At 55.8% G+C, this 19,645-nt stretch overlaps 1 protein-coding gene across 1 annotated transcript in view; it reads right to left on the reverse strand.

Annotated features, from left to right (window-relative positions):
* Window positions 1-1,225: 1,225 nt before the first annotated feature.
* The window catches only part of BSN (bassoon presynaptic cytomatrix protein), a gene marked incomplete at its 3' end in the record, with an annotated part of 82,984 nt that continues 64,564 nt past the window's right edge, over window positions 1,226-19,645 (reverse strand). Inside the window, exons 4-10 of the mRNA XM_080934775.1 lie at window positions 15,000-15,455; window positions 7,810-14,460; window positions 3,612-5,691; window positions 2,496-3,319; window positions 2,264-2,363; window positions 1,489-1,620; window positions 1,226-1,266 (exon numbers count right to left, since the gene is read on the reverse strand). Coding sequence (XP_080790901.1) covers window positions 1,226-1,266; window positions 1,489-1,620; window positions 2,264-2,363; window positions 2,496-3,319; window positions 3,612-5,691; window positions 7,810-14,460; window positions 15,000-15,455 — 10,284 coding nt within the window. The remainder of the gene's footprint in view (window positions 1,267-1,488; window positions 1,621-2,263; window positions 2,364-2,495; window positions 3,320-3,611; window positions 5,692-7,809; window positions 14,461-14,999; window positions 15,456-19,645) is intronic.

Raw genomic sequence — 19,645 nt, forward strand, 5'->3', positions numbered from 1 at the left:
GAGTACCATCTGAGATTTTATGGCTGCCTGCATATCTCCATATGCTTAGCTTGAGAGTAGGAAAAAGAGCAGGAGACAAGAGGCCTCAGAGAATTGGTCTGAGGTAATTCCCGGCTGAGCAAGGAATAAATTGAACAACTAGGCTACTCTCTCCAGTTCTAGATGAGGTAAGTTCTCTTCTGTCCACAGAGGCCGGGCCAAGGTCAGGACCAGGGCAGGCCCCAAGAGGGAGCATCTTCTTTCCCTTGGCCACTACAGTCTAGGAAGAGAGGGCTCCTATCATGTGCCTTCCTGTTCTCTCAGGGCTGCCCTGGAGTTGGGCTGAGACTAGCTGTCCAGTGACCGCCTTTTCTGTGTCCCTTTTCTGTGTGCCTTTCTCCCCGGTGCATCCTTTCGCCTTGTGAGCCACAAGCTCAACCTGTGTATCCAAGAGTCTCTTCACTTCAAGCCCAAAGCTCCGCTGGGTTTGGAGACACAGGCACCAGATATCAATGTCTCCAAAAAGAGCCATCGTCCTGGAGGACAGGACGACTTTGAACTCGGTGTCCAGAATACAGACCTGAAGTTGTTGGGCGCAGTTGACTTCACTGGGCCCTCTCCCAAGGATAGCTGACTCATTTACCATCCTACCAGCTGGCACACTGCCTCTGAGGGGGGCTGCTAGACCCATCTCAGATGAAAGAAGTCTACCAGGTCCTTTTTAGTTCATACTCCAGGAACAGGACCCCTTCCCCCACTTCTCTGGCCCTGACACTCACTGTTATACGCAGAGTCCAGAGCTGCGCCCAGGCCTTTGACTCCAGAGATTTTTCCACAGCAATGAGATTGTCTTTCTTCAGATCTTCAGGAGCCTGTGGAACATTATAGAGGAAGGCAGTGAGTAGCTGGGACACTCCCCTGACTCTAAGCCAAGATGTCCCATCACTTTGAGAGCATGGCAGAAGAGTGGGGTAGAGAGAAAGGCAAGAGGAACATCAGCCTTGGCTTTCTTTTGCTGGGAACAATGTGGCCTGGTCTACACAGTGCCCACTCTCCTGAGCAGGCCCATGTCTTAGGCTCTGTGGAGTGTCCTTGTTCTTTCTCTCACACACTCAGGAGAGTATGCTGTAGCTCTCACTGTTCCAGCTACTGAAAACCGGACCCTTCCAGAGGACTTCCACCAACCTCGAATAACTCAGGCCTCTCCCAACATGGCAGGCATAGGTACTCACCCTTCTGGACACAATCACCAGAACGAGGAAAATTTTTTGCCAAAAGCAGAGACAGCTGTGATATAGAAAATAGAAAGAGATGTCAGAAACTGGGCCAGACTTCTAGTCAGGGTCATCAGTCAAGGCAAGGTGGCTCAAGGAATAAGGAGTACCTAGAAAACACTGGGTACCAACAGGTGCTCTGTGTCCTGGTGACTGGACCTGGAATCACCCCATCTTCCCAACCTCCACCAGAGAAGCATCCACCCAGTGTGGACCTGACCCCAGGTAGTAATACCTTCTGTCAGCTTTCCAGCTTGCTCTGCTGCTCCACCAGGGAGGATCTTAGAAAACACACTTTCTCCTTCTGCCCCTGGCTGACCAGCAGGAGCCCCTGGGGTCCCTCCAGGCCTGGCTCCAGGCTTCACCCCTATAGGAAAGAAAGAAGCATTTTGAACAACACTTGATCGGTTGAGGTTTGAGGGGAAGAGGGAGCCTGAACACAGGTAACCTGTGAGGTAGAAGAAGGTGGGGGTTAGAGAAATAAAAATAGTAAGAAGAGAACAAGAGGAGAAAGGCTGGGAGAAAGCAGGAGATAAAGAAGGCTAAATGGAAGAGAAAGAAGAGATGAGAGACAGGGGAAAGAAGGAAAGGGAAAGGGGAAAGAAGGAAGGAAGGAAGGAAGGAAGGAAGGAAGGAAGGAAGGAAGGGAAGAAGCTACAGCTCAGCTGGGCATTGTGGCCCATACCTTTAATCCCAACATTCTATAGTCGGAGGCAGGTAGATCTTTGTGAGTTCAAGGCTGGCCTGGTCTACACAGTGAGTTTCAGGCCAGCCAAGGCTACACAGCGAAACGATCTCTCAAAAATAGATAGATAGACAGACAGACAGACAGACAAGAGAAGAGACAAGGCTCTGGCCCTTGCTTACCGGTGCCCATTCATTTTCTGGCAGGAAGTCTGCAGCGTACTGGGTGTTTATGGGGGATTCGTGAGAATATGCACACGGTGGGGGGTGGCGTAGGGAAGTGAGTACAGGGAAAGATTGCTCTGAGTGTTCTGGGCACAGCTCACCTGCAGGTCCAGGTCCTGGAGTTGACTGGGCCTGAGGAGCCCGCCCCTGCTGGGGCGCTTTGGCTGCCGGTTTAGAGCTGCTTGCCTGTTCTGCACGTGGCTGTAACAAAGAACCTGAAGCTGAGATCCTGCTCACCCCCACACCACCCTGAAACCACGGGACATCCAAACTTCAGTTGCTGCATATGCTCTAGGAGAGTGGAGGACCCATGCAGAGGAGCAGCTAACTCACCAGTCCTGCTGGCTGGGGCCCTGGGGCTGTGGCTGGGCCTGGTTGAGGTTTCCCCGCTGGCTGGCTGGCAGCAGGGGCTGTGCCCCGGGTGGTTGGCTGGGTCTGCTGCTGTAGCCGAGCCTGTGATGGAACCTGCTGGGGAGCTTGTTGCCCAGGACCTTGCTGCTGCTGCTGCTGCTGCTGCTGCTGCTGTTGCTGCTGCTGCTGTGTCTGCGGCTGGCGCGATGCTGTGCCTGAGGGCATCTGCCTGGATGATGGTGGCTGTGACTGCTGCGGTCCTGGAACCGCCTGCCGACTTTGCATCTGTGGCTGTGCCTGGGCCTCTGGCTTTGGCTGCAATGCAGTAGGCCCAGAGTGGGCCTGCCGGGAGCCCTTTTTGCTCTCAGAGGCATGGTGGTATGCTGACGGAGCACGGGATGGCTGTGAATAATCAGCAGAGCTGGGGTACCCAGGCTGACCCTTCTTCTGCATGGCAGGGGCAGGGCTGGCCTGAGGGTGAGGCCGGGTCTCGTGGCGACCCATGTCCCGAGCATGTGGTTTGGCAGCACGCCGTCCTGGCTCCTCACCAGCATGGCGGCCTGAGTGCCTCCCGTGGTCACCGTGGTGCCGGTGTTCCTTGGCTGAGGTATGCCGGCCTGGACCACCCTCATCATGAGGCCATAGGCCCTCCTCAGGGGGCTCATCGTAGTCATGGTAGCTGTGCCTGGCAGGGCCTCGCTTCTGGGAGGAGGAGACTGTATGCCCCCCATGGTGCCTGAACCGGTCGGAGCGGGCATCTCGGGGCTTATCAAACCAGTCTGTCTCCTCCTGGCCCAGGTGATACGCTTCAGAGACCAAAAACAGAACACCATCAACCCCTGGCTAGCCATAGAGGAGACCTAGCTGAAGCCATGCAAGGGAACCAGAGTGGACAGCACAGCCACAAGCAGGTCACTAGGTTCCCACCCTCCAGCAACCAGGAACCAGGGCACAGGTAGATCAGGCAAGGGCCGCCTGCAGCAGGGCCTACTGATGAGATGCCAAGACAGACCCTGCTTGGACATCTTGGGGACCAGGGTAGGCAGGCAGACCCCCAGGGGCTGAGCATTTGCAGCAATCACCCCCAGCTGCCATTACCTTCGCTGTCAGAAACCACGCAGTGGGAATCATCCATGATGTAGCCCTCCTCCCGCTTATACGCGTGGGCCCGCGGTCCATCCTTGACATGTTCCTGGACATCAGGCATGGAGTGGCTGGAGCAGAACTGTGGGCAGGTATCCCCAGGAGGAAGACTCCCTCCTGCAGGACGGGGCCGCCCTAAGGGGCTGACCGGACTCTCCTCTTCAGAGGCCTGGCTCCTCATGGGGGGCCGAGCCCGGCCATGGGCCATGCTCAGGGATGAGGGCTTAGGGCCTCCCTTTTGAAGTCGCTCTGCCGTCTCCCGTTCCCGATCATACCCTTTGCCTCGGCTGCTGAACTCATGGCTGGACAACCTCTCCCCACTGTATGCCGATGCCACTCGGGACCGGCTGCTGCCACCATACATGCGGTCATCCTCCTCTGCCGCGTCCCGGCTGGACACCCCATAGTACCTCTGCTGTTCATACACATTCTTCTTGAGCCCATAGGTGATTTCATCCTGGAACTTTCTGCCCCGCGAGGTCAAGCTGCTGCTGACGGTGTGAGGGGGATAGGAGGCTAGGTCTGATTCCACATCCTTGGCCTCCTCAATAGGCGAGAACTTGGAGATCTTTTGCTCCATGCCTTGCTTCCGGTGCTTGCTGCGCTTTGAGGAGATGGCGGCCGGGGCCAGGTTCTTAGAGGGATGCTTAGGCCCCATGGGTCCTGGACCATACTTGTCTGCTCGAGCCCCAAGTCTATAGTCACTGTCACTGTAATAGTGGGTGCTGGCTGGGCGGCCATTGCTCTCCACGCTCCGGTGATGACCAGATTTCCCACGGGGGTCATATGAGTCCTCCTCAGATTCCTCCTCACCTCTGCCATAGCAGCAGGTTAGAGTGGGTCCCTCAAGGACAGCTGGTTCTCCAGGATCCTTCCCAGGCCGCCCACTGACTCCGCCTGGCCCCAAAGGCTCCAGCCGTTGGCTATCCGAGGCAGTGGGGGTGCTGTCCTTTGTCAGCTCACTGATATCATCGATCATCACATAGTTCCGAGGAACATTCTGCTCCAGACTGGTGTAGTGGGAGTCAGAGGGATAAGCAGGGGCAGGGCTCTGGCTCACACTGCTTCGGTCACTGACCCGGGGATGCTCGGGGGCTTTACCTTGCTCATAGCTGCTGCTCACAGCTGGACCGCTGTAACCAGTTTCAGAGGGGGCTGAAGACATGGTCACAGCAGGGCTGCTAATCACCTCGTAATTGGTGGGAACTTTCTGCTCTAGATCGGCTAGTGAAGTCTGACGTGGCTTCTGGTGGGCAGCATGACTGTCAACTTGGACTGGAAAAGGGGCGCTCTGTGTGGTTGGCATGGGCGTTGGGGCTGCGTAATGACCTGTGGGGTGGAAAGCTGGTTGGCTTGGCAGGCCAGGCTCAGCTGGATAACTAGTTCCAGGAGGGTAGGTAGGTGCTGGGTACGAGCTAGGGCCAGTGTAGGTAGGTGCCTGGTGGGCTGGAAATCCATTCTGAGTTGGTCCACTACTACCTGCAGCATACTGTGGGGCTGCAGGTGGGAACCGGGGCTGTTGGAAGGCAGTGGGGCCAGAGGGGGTGGCAGGCACAGCAGCTGAGGCAGGGTAGTCCACATACTGGCCAGCGGGTGTGGTACAACCCTGGAGCCGCAGCTGGTTGAGCTCGCTGTCAGACAGGTAGTCTCGATGCTCACCAAGGCCTCGTAAAGGTGGGTAGTCACGGCCACCCCGGTCTTTGGCCAGAGATTCTTTGCGCTGGGTGATGCCCAGTTCCAGGTACTTGAGCTTGGCATCAATCTCCTTCTCCTCCTCGTCCAACTCCGCCTGCTTCTTGCGCAGCTTGGTGGACTCATGCTCCACCAGCCGCAGGTCCCGGTCCAGCTCCCGGAGCAGGCTGGCCTTGGTAGCAGGGACGGTGGTGGGCCCCGCCAACCCTCGCTGCAGCAGACTGGCTGCATACAGCTGTGAGGGCACCTGGCCAGCCAGGGGAAGGTGAGCTTCCTCTGGAGGGGGGCTGGGCAGTGTCCGCTTCACCTTGCGGACCAGGCCGTTGGGTGGCAGCACCGACACCTGAGACAGAGGGAAGGGTGGGCAGCACTGAGACCCAAGGTGTGGGTGACTTTGCTGAGGCATGGGGTAAAAGAACCCAGGACTGGAGGTTCTTCAAGGCAGGAGCTGGGCTCCACACTGTTGATGCCCTGCTTTGCCAAGCAGCCTTGGGGTTTACCCTGCCCACCCTCTGGTTTTGGCTTCTTTGCCATGAAGGGAAAGGCCTGTGGTTATTTTACAGTCCTTTATAAAGCTTTGGGTGACAGGAAGGTGGTAAGGGTCAGACTGTTTTGTGCCCTGTGCACAGTGGCTTTAAAAAGCCCTGCACATCTCCAGTGGGCTTGCCTACCACTGAGATGAGGGCAGATGGGACTGGCTCCAAGTTTGAGACCTAGCAGCCTATAGGGGCTGAGGGCAGGGGGAGTCAGGGAAAGAAGAAATGTAGTAGAACATGCGAGACCCACCAGGCTTCTTTAAGATCAGGGTCACAGGAAGGGGCACATGCTAACTGTGTCAGCTGTTTGCAGGCTCAGAGTCTAAGCTCCCTCCTTCTCCTTTCCAGAGCAGTGTGCTACACAGCTGCCTGCCTACCTCCTCCTCTCACCACCCCACACCACCCTCTGACATACCTAAGCCATGCTTGTGGCCCAACCACCCCTCCCCTGAATCTCTCTATCAGACAACCTCCATTCTTGCTAGACCTCTCTCCAACAGCACAGCTTCCTGCTCAAGGTTCCCCTCCACTGCTCGCCACACCTCCTACTTGCTCCAGAGGCTCTGCAATTCCCGGAGGCCCATGCTGATGGAGTGCTCACCCTGGGATCCCTTTACCTCCAGCTCCAAACCTTCCCAGAATGCCCCACACTTCTGGATTTCATATGCTACCCAAAACTCCTAAATGCTCTGGAGACTGGCACCAAAACCCTCTCTTTTCACCTTGCCAAGCAGCTACATAAGCAGTTCCCAACTTCCACATGCATACATGTCACAGAGCAGACGGTGTGACCTCAAGGTGGGCCTTTAGTGCAACACATTCAGTGATAGAACCCCTCCTCATCGGTCTTTTCATAGTTTGGCCACACACCTTGAGTGACCATCAACAGCTGCATGGCTAGTCTTTGGGGACCTGTGTGCTTGCCTCTGACCTGCCCTTCTTGCTGGCTCTACCAGGGCCGTTCACGATGCACCTCCACAACCATCACCTCCACAACCATCACCTCCACAACCATCACCTCCACAACCATCACCTCCACAACCTTGCCTCAAATGTTCCACTTTTCTCTGTGCATACCCAGAAAATGGACAAATACACTTCCCAGTGATTCTGACTCCTACCTCCTCTCCCCAGGATCTCTCCATTGGCCTGTCAGCCCACACTGTATTCTGGGAACTCTGAAATACCTGTCTTGTTCTATTTCACCTCCCTAAACCTTCCAAAGACTTCAGGAAAAGCCAGCCTTCCTCAACCTTACACTGACAGTGGTTGGCATTAACCCTTCCCAACCTCTTAGTCTTACCACAGGTGCCGCCATGGCCAGGCTGTCTCTCATGGTTCTAATACACAACTGGTAATGGAAGCCATAGACAAGGAGCCTGCACTGCATGAGGGGAACAGACAGGTTTGGAAGTAGAGTTGCTGAGGAAGGTGGGCGGGACACAACAAAGGACAGAGAGGACCCACAGCCCTCCAGGGTGGATCTTGAGTGCTAGGACACAGGCTCGGACCTGCTATAGGCAGCGAAGCCCATCTAGAGATGTGAAGTGGGGTCTAAATAAGGCTTGGAGTGGAAGGTGCCTAGACTGGAGGTGAGAAATGAAGAAGCCTGAAAGGAGGTAACAGAGATAGACCAGGTACAGACAGTGAAGGGGCAGGGCTATGGAGAGGCTGAGGTTTCTGGTAGAGTGTATGGGCAGATGGCTGTGGAGCCCCATGTATGTCTGAATTTGTCCAGGCTGGCCTTGCTGGGCTATGAGCTCTGTCAGACATACACTGAGGAGCTTTGCTCCTCAACTCCTTTCCCTGGGCTTTTAGAGCCAGAGGTGACTCCATTCCCACCCCAGAAGAAACCCCTCCCTCTGGGGCCCCTCAACCTAGAAATAGATCCCCATCCCACCCTGGACCAGCCCCTGTGCCCATACCTGGCTACCTAGTCCCCCCTGGTGCTGGTAGAGGGAGAATCTCTCTTTGGCAGACTCCTCGGCGGTGGGGCTCAGGGGCTTAGGGTCGGACAGGGACCGCTGCAGGGTCTTCATGGGGCGAGGCAGAGTCTGCTGGCGAAGAGTGCTGTCAGCTATGAATTGCTTCTGGGGACTCACATGAGCCTTGTTTAGCCTCTCACTGGAAGCAAACGAGGTGTCCAGGAGCCGGTGTGGGGACAGTGGCGACACTGGTGAGTAGAGCACTTGTGGAGACTTAGGAGGCTGGCGACTCACAAGCTGCGACAGGGACTCCGGGGGCAGGTGGGCCTGGTACCCGATCTCCAGAGGATCCGGCTTCTTCTTTTCAAATCTACCTAGGGCTCCTGGGGTGACTATCTGGATGCCAGGTAGGTAGGGGCTGATGGCAGTTGGTCCTACGATCTGTGGCCCAGCCACACCCTGAGCCTGCCCATCCGGTTCTGTCTGGCAGGCCAGGCTCTCCCCTCGCCCAGTCTTTTCTGGTGCGGATATATACCTGACGATCTCCACCTTCGGGTCAGTGGCAGCTGTGATGCGGATGGCTGGGGAGACCCTGGGCAGCTGCTCTGGCTCTGTCTGAACAGAGCAGTCACTGATGGTCTGGATGCCCACGCTGCTCATGGCCCTCGCAGCAGCGGCGGCAGTGGACGACGAGGCAGCAGCGTCGTGCTTGCTGTCAGAGCCTGAGTCTGAGTGACGGGAGAGACGAGACCTGCGGCGCCGGACAGGTTGCTCCCATTCGGCATTGTCCTCGTCATCTGTCTGCACACTGCAGTCAGCGCTGCGCCGTGTCCTGCGCCTACGGGTCACAAGGTAGCGGCCCTCGCCCTCCTCGTCATCAGTCTGCACGCTGCTGTCTGCGATCCTCCTGACCGCGCTGGCGTCAGGTCCGGACTCTGGCTCACAGGCATCTCTCAGGCGTGGCATAGAGTGACGTTTCTTGATGCCACTACGGCCTGCCTCCCAAGGCTCCTCAGTTTGCAGTGACATGTCTGAGGCAGAGCTGGGGAGGCCCCTGTGCAGCACGGGCTCGCGAGGTTGCCCAGGCCCTTCAGTTCCTGCCACAGCAATGAAAGCTGTGTGGGTCAAAGGTGGCCAATACTGGCCATTCTGGGCCAGTTCAGTAGCAGCTGGGGGAGGCCCTCGGCTAGGTGCTTCACAAGTTGCAGGAAAGGGGGCCTTCTGCCTCTGTTTCTGCTCCTCTAGCTGCTGCTGCAGCTGCTGCTGAAGTTGTTGGATCTGCTCTAGCTGCAGCCTCTGCTGTGCCAACTGCTCGCGTTGCAGTGCAAACTGAGCCTGGCGCTCTTCTTGCTGCTGCTGCAGCACATGGTGCTTGATGGTCTGGAGCTCCTGCAGCTCTCTCTGCACCAGCAGCTGCTCTTCCTCACGATGCCGCTGCAGCTCCACCCTCTCTCGCTCCAGCTCCTCCTGCAGCCGCAACTGCCGCAGCTTTTCCAACTCTACCCGTTCCCGCTCCAGCTGCAGCAGCTGCTCCTGTTGCTTCCGCTGCCGGTCCTCCTGAGACGCTTCCTCCTTCTCCACCACAGGCCGGCTGAGGACTCCACTGCCACTCCCAGCAGTAGCATCTCCTGTTGGCTTCTGGCCAGGTGGTGGGGCCGCAGCGGCTGCAGGGGCCACTGGGGCTTCCTTGATGACAGCTGGGGCAGTTGTAGAAAGAGGTTCTCCACGAGCATCCCCTGCTGGTAGCTCAGGCCTTGGTGGGCCTCCTGCCCCTGAGACCTTGGCAGCTGCAGGCTTTCCCAAATAGACGGGTCCTTCAGCAGGTGGAATGCTGGAAGCAATGGGGAATCGACTTGGTGCAGGATAGCGGTATAGCCCCGCTGGTCCAAGAGGGACCCGAGGAGCAATCATGGGCACACGGGTCAGGCTGGTAAGGGGCACAGCCGTGACTCCACCAGATACGTAAGGCCTGTACATGCCACCACGCACCATGGGCCGCAGGACCGAGGCAGGCTGGGTGGTGATGGGCAGCGTTGCAGCGATTGGGGTGTTGATAGTCGAGTAGATCATGCCATCCGCTGCACGCACTGTTGCTGTGGATGGGAGCAACTGTCTGACTGTTGTTCCTTGGCTTGCTGCAGGCCCATACTGAGCAAGGTTCCCAGGACTTGGTTGCCCTTCTGGGTAGGTGGGGTTGCCAAGGAGTCCAGATCTAAGGGGAGCCAGACCCTGTGGAGCATTTAGTCCAGGCCCATGCTGGGGCTGATACTGCATAAGGTCAGGTCCACCACTTCCGGCGCCATGCCGCCCACCGTACTGGTCCATGGAGTTGAGGGCAGCACACATACGGCTGATCTCTCGGGCTGTGGTGGCACTGTACTGGGCCAGGCTGGCCTCCTGAAAGCCAACTGCATCTCCCCGTGGGCCATACCGGTGATCTGAATAGATGTTGGACACTGAGCTATAGCGCCTCATGGGAAGTGGGTGAGACAAAAGGTCTGTGGGGTGACGCAGGTCTGTGAACGAGCCATACTGTAAGCCCTGCCCTAAGTAGCGTCCATCGGCAAAGCCTAAGCTGTAAGAGTGCTTCAGTGAGCTGAGATCCACAGCCGCATCTCTCCCAGGACCCTGGAAGAGCTGCCCAATCCTCTGGGCATGGTAGTTGAGGCCGGCTTCAGCCAAATTGGTGTCAGACATGGAGGAGTACAGTCTGCCCGGCAGGCCCTGTGGATAGGACCTCTGTTCTTCATGGGGCCCAGGTCCTACTACCCCCTGTGCCCGGAAGGTGAGGGGCTCAGGGGGCTCAGGGTCTCTGGGACTGTAGAAGGGGCCACTGCTTTGGCCAGGCAGGGCGACATCTGTCACACTCTTGTCAGGTGCGCTAGGGGCAGGATGGAAGGTGCCAGTGCAGCTACTGCCAAAGGGAAACTTGTAGACCATGTCACAGCATGCCAGCTGGTTCTCGGGCCTCATTCCAGTGAGGTCCAGGGCACCCGCTGGCTCTTCCGGGAGCAGGGTAGTCACCGTACCAGCTGCACCCTCTCCCATCTGCACCACCACTGTGTGTGGCTTCCTGGTACCTGGCAGAGCATGTGACCGGAGCTCTGCAGGAGTTGCCCGGTGGGGTTCAGCACTAGGCTCTGGCACTGGTGCTGGCTTCAGGCTAACACTCTGGGCGGTCCCCATCTGAGTGATCAGAATGTCCCTTCTGGCCAGAGGTGTTACCTGGTTGGGAAGGTTATACCTGGCAAACTTAGCCTCCCTGGGTCTTCCCCTGGGCCCACCTCGGTATGGGGCTGTCTGGACAGCCTGCTCTACTTGCTTGACCTGGGCCAGGCACACAGGCACACCTGAACCCTGGCCAAAGTCAAAGCGGCCCTGGAAAGGCTCTCCATACACCACTGGTTGCTTTGGCTGAGCCATGAGCACAGAGGAGGCCATGGTGATGCTCACTGTGGTGGCAGTGGCCAGGAAGGTATGGGTCTGCTCCTGGGCACTGAGGTTGATAACAAGCGGTTGCACAGCAGTTGACTGGCGTCCTGGAACTGGATCCAGGGCCAGGCCGTACTTCCTTGCTTCCACGGCAAGAGAGGTCAGATCCATACCCTGGTCAGTAAGGATAATAGGCGTGGGTTTGACGGCAGTGCGAAGGTCTACCACTGCCGTGCCCGGGGGCCTGGGGCCTGGCTCAACTCTAGATGTGCCAGGGACGGAGGAGATTCGGCATAATGAGATATTTTCAGCCGGGAGGGCGCCCCAGCCATACAGTGCCAGGGGTCCATCTGCACCAGCACTGGGCGCTCGTGGGAAACCAGGTGGCCCAGCTGGTTCTGAGGGCATTTGAGATGCACTTGGAGGTGTCGTCTGGCTGTAGCTATGGGAGGTGGGCTGAGAGTCGGTAGGTGAGCACAGAGGGGAAGTAGAAGCACTGGCATGTACCATTCTGGTCTGGCTCGAAGCATCTGATGCTAGCGTGATGACCACAACAGGAGCCTCCTGGGAAGACTGCTGCCACACCAAGCGAGGAGTGCTAGGTCGGTGTGGTGTCTGTGTGCCTTGGGCTACCATGGGGGAGGGGGTGCCAGGGCTCCGTGGAATGTCAGAGGAAGGCGTTACGCTTGGCGTCTGTGTAGAGAACTCTGCTGTGGCCCTTGAGCCCGGCTTGCCTGGTGAGAACGTGGGGCTCTCGGAGGGGGTAGATGGAGAGAGAGGTGGGCTAGAGCCTGTAAAGTAAGAATATCCCCGAGAAGGCTGGGCGGCACCAGCTTCACCATCACTGCCAATCAGAGGCTTCTCTCTGGAGGCCCGCCCACTCACGGTAGGGGCACTGGGAGCGTGAGGAAGCTCCTCTGTTTGAGACCCATAGTTAGCGGTGGTTGGAGTCTGTCCATAACTGTGTATTGTGGAAGACATTGATGGGCTACGCTCAGAGCCAGCTGGGGAAGTTGGAGTCATATACCCTCGTGGAAGGCTGGCTGGACAAGGGGCCATAGCTGTGGTGGCTGGGATCCCAGGACCCTGGGAGAAGGTCACGCCTACCTCCTTAGAGGCCAAACTGGTGGAGACAGGAGAGCTATGTAGCTTGAGAGGATCCTGAGGCTCTTTTGCAAAATGCTGAGTGACTCGGACATCGGGAATAACTCGGCTTCCACTGCCGTCTGAGGAGGTGGAAGTAGAAAATGACACAGGGGCAGCAAGTTGGGTGGGGCTAGTCCCAGGGGTAAGTGGGCCACCGTTTTGCTTCATGGGATCCATGTATGCACTGTCGGCATTCAGAAACTGCTTCTCCTTTTTGTCCTCAGTGAAGGCCAGATCCCGCGAGGAGGCCTGCCGCATCCGGGCTATGCTCTGTGAAGTCTGAAGGATTTCCTCATATACTGCTGCTCCGAGGCCTGCGGGCGTGCCATCTGCAGCGGGCTGAGAAGCCCTGCCAACGTACTCATGGTCTTGGGTGTCTTGATATTCAAAGGAGCCCTGGCTGCGGGGCCCTGTGGGCTGAGAGGGGCCACCATGGGGTCCCCGGGCCCCTGTCACCTGGCCCTGCTGTCTCTGGAGCAGCTCAGCTTTTCTCATCATATCCTCGTAGGCCTCCTCAGCACTCTTAAGGGGCCGTCCAGAACTGGGCGTGGTGGAACTGTCCGAAGGGGTCTCAGTTGGTGAGTAGAGGGACATAAAGGCAGGCAGGTTGTACTCGCTGCCCGACTTGTAGAGCCGAGTGGGGCCGCCATCTAGGGTCTCAGCCTCTGAGTCCAGGGAGGGGGAGGGGGAGTACTCCGAGCAGGAAGAGCGGTGTAGCTCCTCCATCTCCGCTGCCTGCCTCAGCTCCTCTGTAGGGGATGCATCTTCAATGGGTGACAGGTTACTAGGTGGTGTCTTGGAGCGCTCACGTCGCCGCTGGGCCCGAAGCTCTTCCTTGTCACGCCGGGTCTTGCGGGCTGTGCTTCGAATCCGCTGCTGTTCCACCTCCCGCATCTTCTCCTGCTCACGCAGCAGTTCCTCTTCTTCCCGCAGCTCTTCCTCCTCGGAAGAGTCCTCGATGGTGGGCAGCAGGGGCCCGTGGGACCGGTGCCGGGCCTTGCGCTGCTGCTTCGCTTCCTCTAGCCGCTGCCGACGGCTGGGGCTGCTGTCACTGTCCTCCTCCAGGGAAGACAGGGAGGTGGGTGAGGTGCCAGATGTATAGCTAGGCGTGGACGCTGGCAGCGTAGAGGAGTGCTCCCCGCGAGAGCGGTCTTCAGGTGAGCCTGTAAGACTCTCCATCTCCAGCTCAGGCTCCCGGTCCAGGTTGGGATCGGGACCTTGGCTCAGGTCTAGCTCATGACCATAGCTACCTGTGCTGTTGAGCTCAATGGTTTTAAAGCGTCGGAGACCTCCCTGAAGGGCTCCGCTGCCGTCAGTGGGCTCTGCCGGGCCTCCCTCAGACAGGAGTTCCTCGTAGCCTGTGGTGGCATTATGGGGAAGGCGCCTCTTGGGTAGTGACTCTTGGCTAGACTCGGGCCTGAGCCTGGCACTTGCCTTCTGGGCACCATGTTTGGCCAGGCCTCGCCCAGAGACGGCGGTGCTGTCCTCCTCCAAGTTGTCTTCCTCAGCACTCATTTCTAGGATCTGCCGCCGCATGAACTCTTCATCAGTCATATCTGCCCGGGCTGGGGGTTGAGGTGGGAGGGGAGACAAGCCGCCTTCACTGCTGTCTTCCACATAGTCATGCCTCAGCTGGCTGCCAAAGTCATCTGAAGACTCAGCGGTGTCTTGCTGTTCCCTCTGACGCCCCCACGCCAAGGAGTCATCTTCCTCTAGAATGTCCCCCAGCTCCTCATCAGAGTCAAAGGCCTCGGGCATGATGGACAGGGAGTGGGGACGCCGTTTCTGGTCATCAACAGCACTGCTGCGGGGTGGCTTGCTCCACTCACCACTGGGAGCCACAGCCTGGGCCTCCAGTGAAGGGCGCATACTACTCCCCACTTTGTGGAGCTCTGAGGGGCTGGGTGGACGTGGGCCTGTCACCCCTGCACTGTCAAGCTGTTCCACTTCTTGCTGTACCACCCCTGTGATCTCACTCTGTGAGCTGGAGACACCATCGGAGGAATAGCCTGTGTCACTGAGGCTTTGTGGGCTTCGAGACAGATCCTGAGAGTAAGGCTTGGGGACAGGTTCCTGCATAGGGTACAAAGCAGGTGTTTACTCCTAACTCTTTCTGTCAATCCCAGGGACCAAGGGAAGGGCCCGCCACACCCCAAGGGCTACCTCTCTGGCCCCAAATAACTTACAGATGTCACAGCAAGATCTAGATCTAGAGACACTTTCCTAGATCAAAGAATGGGAGACCAGCAAAACGGCACACACAGGGCATGTCTCCATCTCAGTCTCCAGACCAGTTGAACTTCTCTTGTTTGCAGTTATTTATTCATTTATTTTTTGGAGACAGGTTCTCTCTACAGAGCCCTGGCTGTTCTAGAACTCACTATGTAGACCAGGCTGGCCTTGAACTCACAAAAATCTGACTGCCTCTGCCTCCAATGTACTGGGATTATAGGAGTGTGCTATCACCTCAGCCATCTACTGAAATTTAATCCAGACCCTCTTTCAACTGGGGTGTCTCTGTGACCCCAGTGGATTTGTCTTAGGCTTACATCCTGAGCCCTTCCTCAAACTATCTTGCCTAAAAGTTAGGATCCTTGCAAATTAGAACTGACCTCAGCCTCCCCACTCTTGGGAGCTTCTGGAACAGGCTTGACAACTGTAGTGGCAGGATCAGTCTTCTTCACCCCACTTTTTGCTTTAGGAGTCCCAGGAGGCACAGTTGTCTCTGGAGGTGGCTTCGGCACAGGCTCAGCTTTAGCAGGGATCCCTGTCTTCTTTTCCTGGGCACTGCTAGAGATCTTGCTGGGTTCAGAAGCTCTGAGAGGCTTGGCCTGAGGGCTGGCCTTGGTGGCCTTGGTGGCCTGAGGGGTGGCCTTGGCAGGCGAGGAGCCTGAGGGTTGGGCCAGCCCCTGTGGCCCTTTCTGCTTCAGAGGGGTTGCTCCAGCTGCTCGTTGAGGGATTCCTGCAGGAGGCTGCTGTGGGGTGGGCAGAGGCAGGGGGGCTGGCTCCCCCAAGCTGCCCTCCAGCAGCCGCTTAGTTTGGCAGTTCAGACAGAGCCACTCTGTTTTCTGTAAGGAAACAGGAGGGGGGTTCATGAAAACCACAGACCCAGGAGTAAGCAGAGAATATTTCCATGATTCTCCAAAACCTTAGGGAGGAGACAGACCTCACTCTTGGTAGACTGAATCCAAGGCGAGCCCTACACCATTTAGACACACACTGTAGTGCTGAGCCATCCCCCCAGCCTGAGAAACTCTTTCAGAACAGGATACCAAAGGTATAAAGAGAAAAAAAAAATCTGAGATATATTGACCCCAAATTATAAGCTTCTCGGGGACATATACAAAATCAAAATGTAAATTACAAGGTAAGAAGAGTTTTCTTCTTAACCCATAGGGAAATTTTCACTGGGCCAGAAAAAGAGGACAGTTAAGAGGAAGAGGAAGCCACAAAAATTACAAAGGCTTGGGATGGATCGCAGGGGAAGTCAGGACTCCAACCTCAAGGATTGAATTGCACTTCAGGAGCTATATGGGGTCTAGCAGCCACGGTGCCCCGCAGAACAGGAATGCATTCAGAGATAACATGTCCTAGAGGCACTGCCCTCCCTGGCTCCTAGTTCTGGGGTCTGATACTATCCTGCCATTCCCCGAGTAAGGGCTTTGTTCCGCTGAGACAAACTCCTGGGGCCAGGAAAGACTAGTTAGGTAAAGCCCTGTTTGGAGTCAGCACCGAGATGTCTTCTTTGCTCACACTTCCAGCCAAGTCTCCTTGTCTCGGGCTAGGAAAGAACACACAGAAAGGACTTCTCCTGTGCTCAGGGCTCTCCTTCTGATGGAGAACTGCGGGCCTGGAGCTCGGCTCCTTCAAGAACTGGGGTGATCACTGTTTATCATCAGCCACGGTCCTTAAAAATCACCCACAGTTTCAGGACCCGGGGACCAGCACTGCTATACTTTGAATGGGAACTGTTCCCACAAAGGCTTGCGTGATTGAATATTTGGTCCGTAGCTGGTAATGTTGCCTGGGAGGTTGCGGAACCTTTGGACATGGATCCTAAAGCAGTAATGGGTTTCTAGGGGGAAGGACTTTGAAGGCTATACCTACTTCTGGTTCTGAATTCTCTGCTTCCTGAGCTGGTAAAATGTGAGTAAGCTGTCACAAGCCTCCACTGTCACAATCACTGCTACCCCATTGCCATAATCTCCTCTAAAGTGTGAGTCAAAACAAACTCCTTTAAGCCTTAATTCCTTCTCTCTGCAATTTGGTCACTGCAATGAGAAGTGACTGATACAGGCACTCCCTGGAACCCACAGTCTCAAACAAGCCGTGATAAATATGACACAGGAGGGCTGGGGAGATTGTTCAGCGGTTAAAAGTACTGAGCACTCTTCCAGGGGTCCTGAGTTCAAATCCCAGCAACCACATGGTGGCTCACAACCATCTGTAATGGAATCCGATGCCTTCCTATGGCGTGTCTGAAGCAGCAGGTCTAGACAGACAAGAGTATGTCCTCTAGGATCAGAATTTGATACCCTCCCTTGGCTACGTGGGGCGATGGGTAATGAGGGTAACTGTCCATCCCAGAATAGGACCCTGTTGACTGTTCAGTGCATGCTTGCCCTTGGGGCTCAAAACTTTGTGCTGCTGCTCATCCTGGGTGCCTGGACATGGGCTCCTACCAGTAGCTGTAAAAGGGACCATTGTGAGAACCACAGCCACAGAGCCAAGGCATAGGAAAAATGGTGTCCTGTTATTTTGCTGCCTCAGACAAACCTCTGAACCATCTCTGGTCTGCAGAAACCCACCCCAGAAGCAGCAATATAAAAGATAGCGAGGGTGCCCTGGAAGGGCAACATGGACAAAGACAAACCCAGTGTCTAGGGCTAGTTCCTACAGAGGCCTGTTCATTTGTGCCCACAAGTAAGGCCTTTAGTTGGCATGCTACCAGTGGTCACAGCCTCCCTGGGGCTTTGCTCCTTCACAGGTATATTCATGGAAGCAGCCAGTTTTCTAAAAGGCTTCCTGGTGGCTCTCTTGCTCCTGGCTCTGCTTTGTAAGCAGTGAGAAAGGGCAGGCAGGGGAGAAGGTGGTGTGTGAAGGAAGAGCTAAAAATAAGCACTTGACCCAGCTGCTGGAGGCCCTTCCCAGCCCACTGGGAGCAGGAGAAGCGTACAGGCACCGAGGCTGGGAGGAATGGGGCGGGAGGACTGGCCAAAGCCTCCTCCTGAGCATGGGTGGAAGGCGGGCTGTGCAGAATGCCCACACCTAGGAGTCTGAGCACAGCTGTTGAGGTACCAGCTCATTCATTCAACCTGCCTTCATCTCAGCCCCACCCCAAAGTGCCCCCACCTCCACCCTGATCCTTTCATTCCTGGATCTTCTGCTTGTGTGTCTCTCACTTCATGAAGTCTTATCTCCTTACTTCATTCATTCACCTGTCACCTGCATTCAGAATATGAATGTCTCCCTTGCTAAGCCTCACCCAGCCCCAGCAGTGGGAGACTGGCTGCCTGGTTGTTCCTTTTGCTTAGCCCTTTGGTAAGCAGCCAAAGAATGGACAACAGGGAGACTGATGACCACCTCTGTTAGTCCTTTTTAGAACAGGAAAATACAAATCTCCCAAGAACAATCATCAGCTCCAGTTGGGAGATGCAAAGGCAGGTACAGAGAAGCTCAGTGGTTCAAGGCGGCACTTCTGCGCAGGTATCCAAGCACAGCATCTCACCCCGTTCTCATGAAAACCAAAGGATTGAAGCTTCCAATCCACAAAGAAGGGGAATGAAGTTAAGGGGGGAAAGTATGGAGAAACCCCAAAACTTGTGAGAACTGTGGTCTCTGAGCAGCTGGCCAGTGAGGACAAGAAGACCATGGGGCTGTGTGGGATGCTGGGAATCCTCTCTATTATCTGCCACTGTCTGAATGAAGCCACAGACCTGTTCTCTGTGTTTGTGGAGCCACCTGTGCGCCAGTTCTTGTGACCCATCCTGATCTACACCTCTTGGCCAGCTACTTAGCTTTTTACATGGCTGGACCACAGGACAGTGAGTAAGGACCCCAGCAGGAGCTCAGTATGGTGGCTCAGGCCTATAATTTTAGGAGGCTGACACAGGAGAGTTGCCATGAGTTTGAAGCCAGCCTGGGATAAAAAAATAAATTAAAAAGTCAGATTCTGTCTTACAGAACCAAATACATTCCTCAAAAAAAGAAAAAGGTGACTCAGACACTGGGCCACAGGCATGGCTAGCCTCAGTGCTGCTGGTCTTTTATGATGGGTAATGTCCATGCCAGTGATGACCCTGGCTATGCCAAGCTCCTCTTTTCTGCCTCCTATAAGGAGAGCCTTACCCAATGTGCCCAGTGTGCTCCCTCAAAGCTGAGATGTGCTCCCCCTCATGCCCTAGCACCAGATGTGTTCATTCCCTATGCAGTACTCCTCAGGGACCCCAAAGCCTGGCCAGGTCATGAGGCGCTGTGAGGCATCTTCCACCTCTCATGACACCCCCTTTTAGGACACCTTGGTTCCAGTGCTCTGACTTAAGGATTGACTATTGTAAGGACTTACAAACATACCCGAGGGACAGCAGCTCACATGGACACCTAAGAGAATTACTGTTTCTATTCCACACGGGAAGAGATGGCAGCCTGGGGTGAAGCAGGAGGCAGCTGTTGGCTTTGTGCCCAATGTGCCCACAATAGCCTCTGTTCACAGGCCCAGTCCAGCCCTGCATGTCACAGGTGCAAGGCCATTTGCCCAGGGAAGCCTGGTATTTCAAGGGCACAGCTGAAATGTTGGCAGTAATAATAAGAAACTGGTAATATTACTGTAGCAATTCCACTAATTTCTTCACACCATTGAGCTGCAAGTCAATTAGAAGCAGCCCAGAAGGTACTATTATCTTTCTAAAAGATGAGTAGGTTAAAAACATTGGAATCAGCCCTTTTAATTATGAAATGACTCATTAAACAGTGCTTTTTTCAGAGGAACTCTTGGGTAAAAGTCGGTCCAACTGTAGTGATTCTTATGTGGTATTCTCTGGACTCTGTCGAGAAAGAAGGAAACGCTCTTTCCAAGCCGCCTATCTTAAGGGAAATGGCCAGCCTGTTGGTCCAGCCTCAGGTAAACCCCATTAGGTCTACTAGACGCATGAGGAGCTATGAGTCTGTTCTTCTCCTACACGGACACAGAAGTCAGCCTCACACTGTGTACGGAGACACAGTTCAGTCTCGCTGAGCCTTCAGCTGGCCTGAGCCCAGC

Source organism: Micromys minutus (assembly GCF_963924665.1).
Source record: "Micromys minutus genome assembly, chromosome: 21".
Taxonomy (NCBI): Eukaryota; Metazoa; Chordata; class Mammalia; order Rodentia; family Muridae; genus Micromys; species Micromys minutus.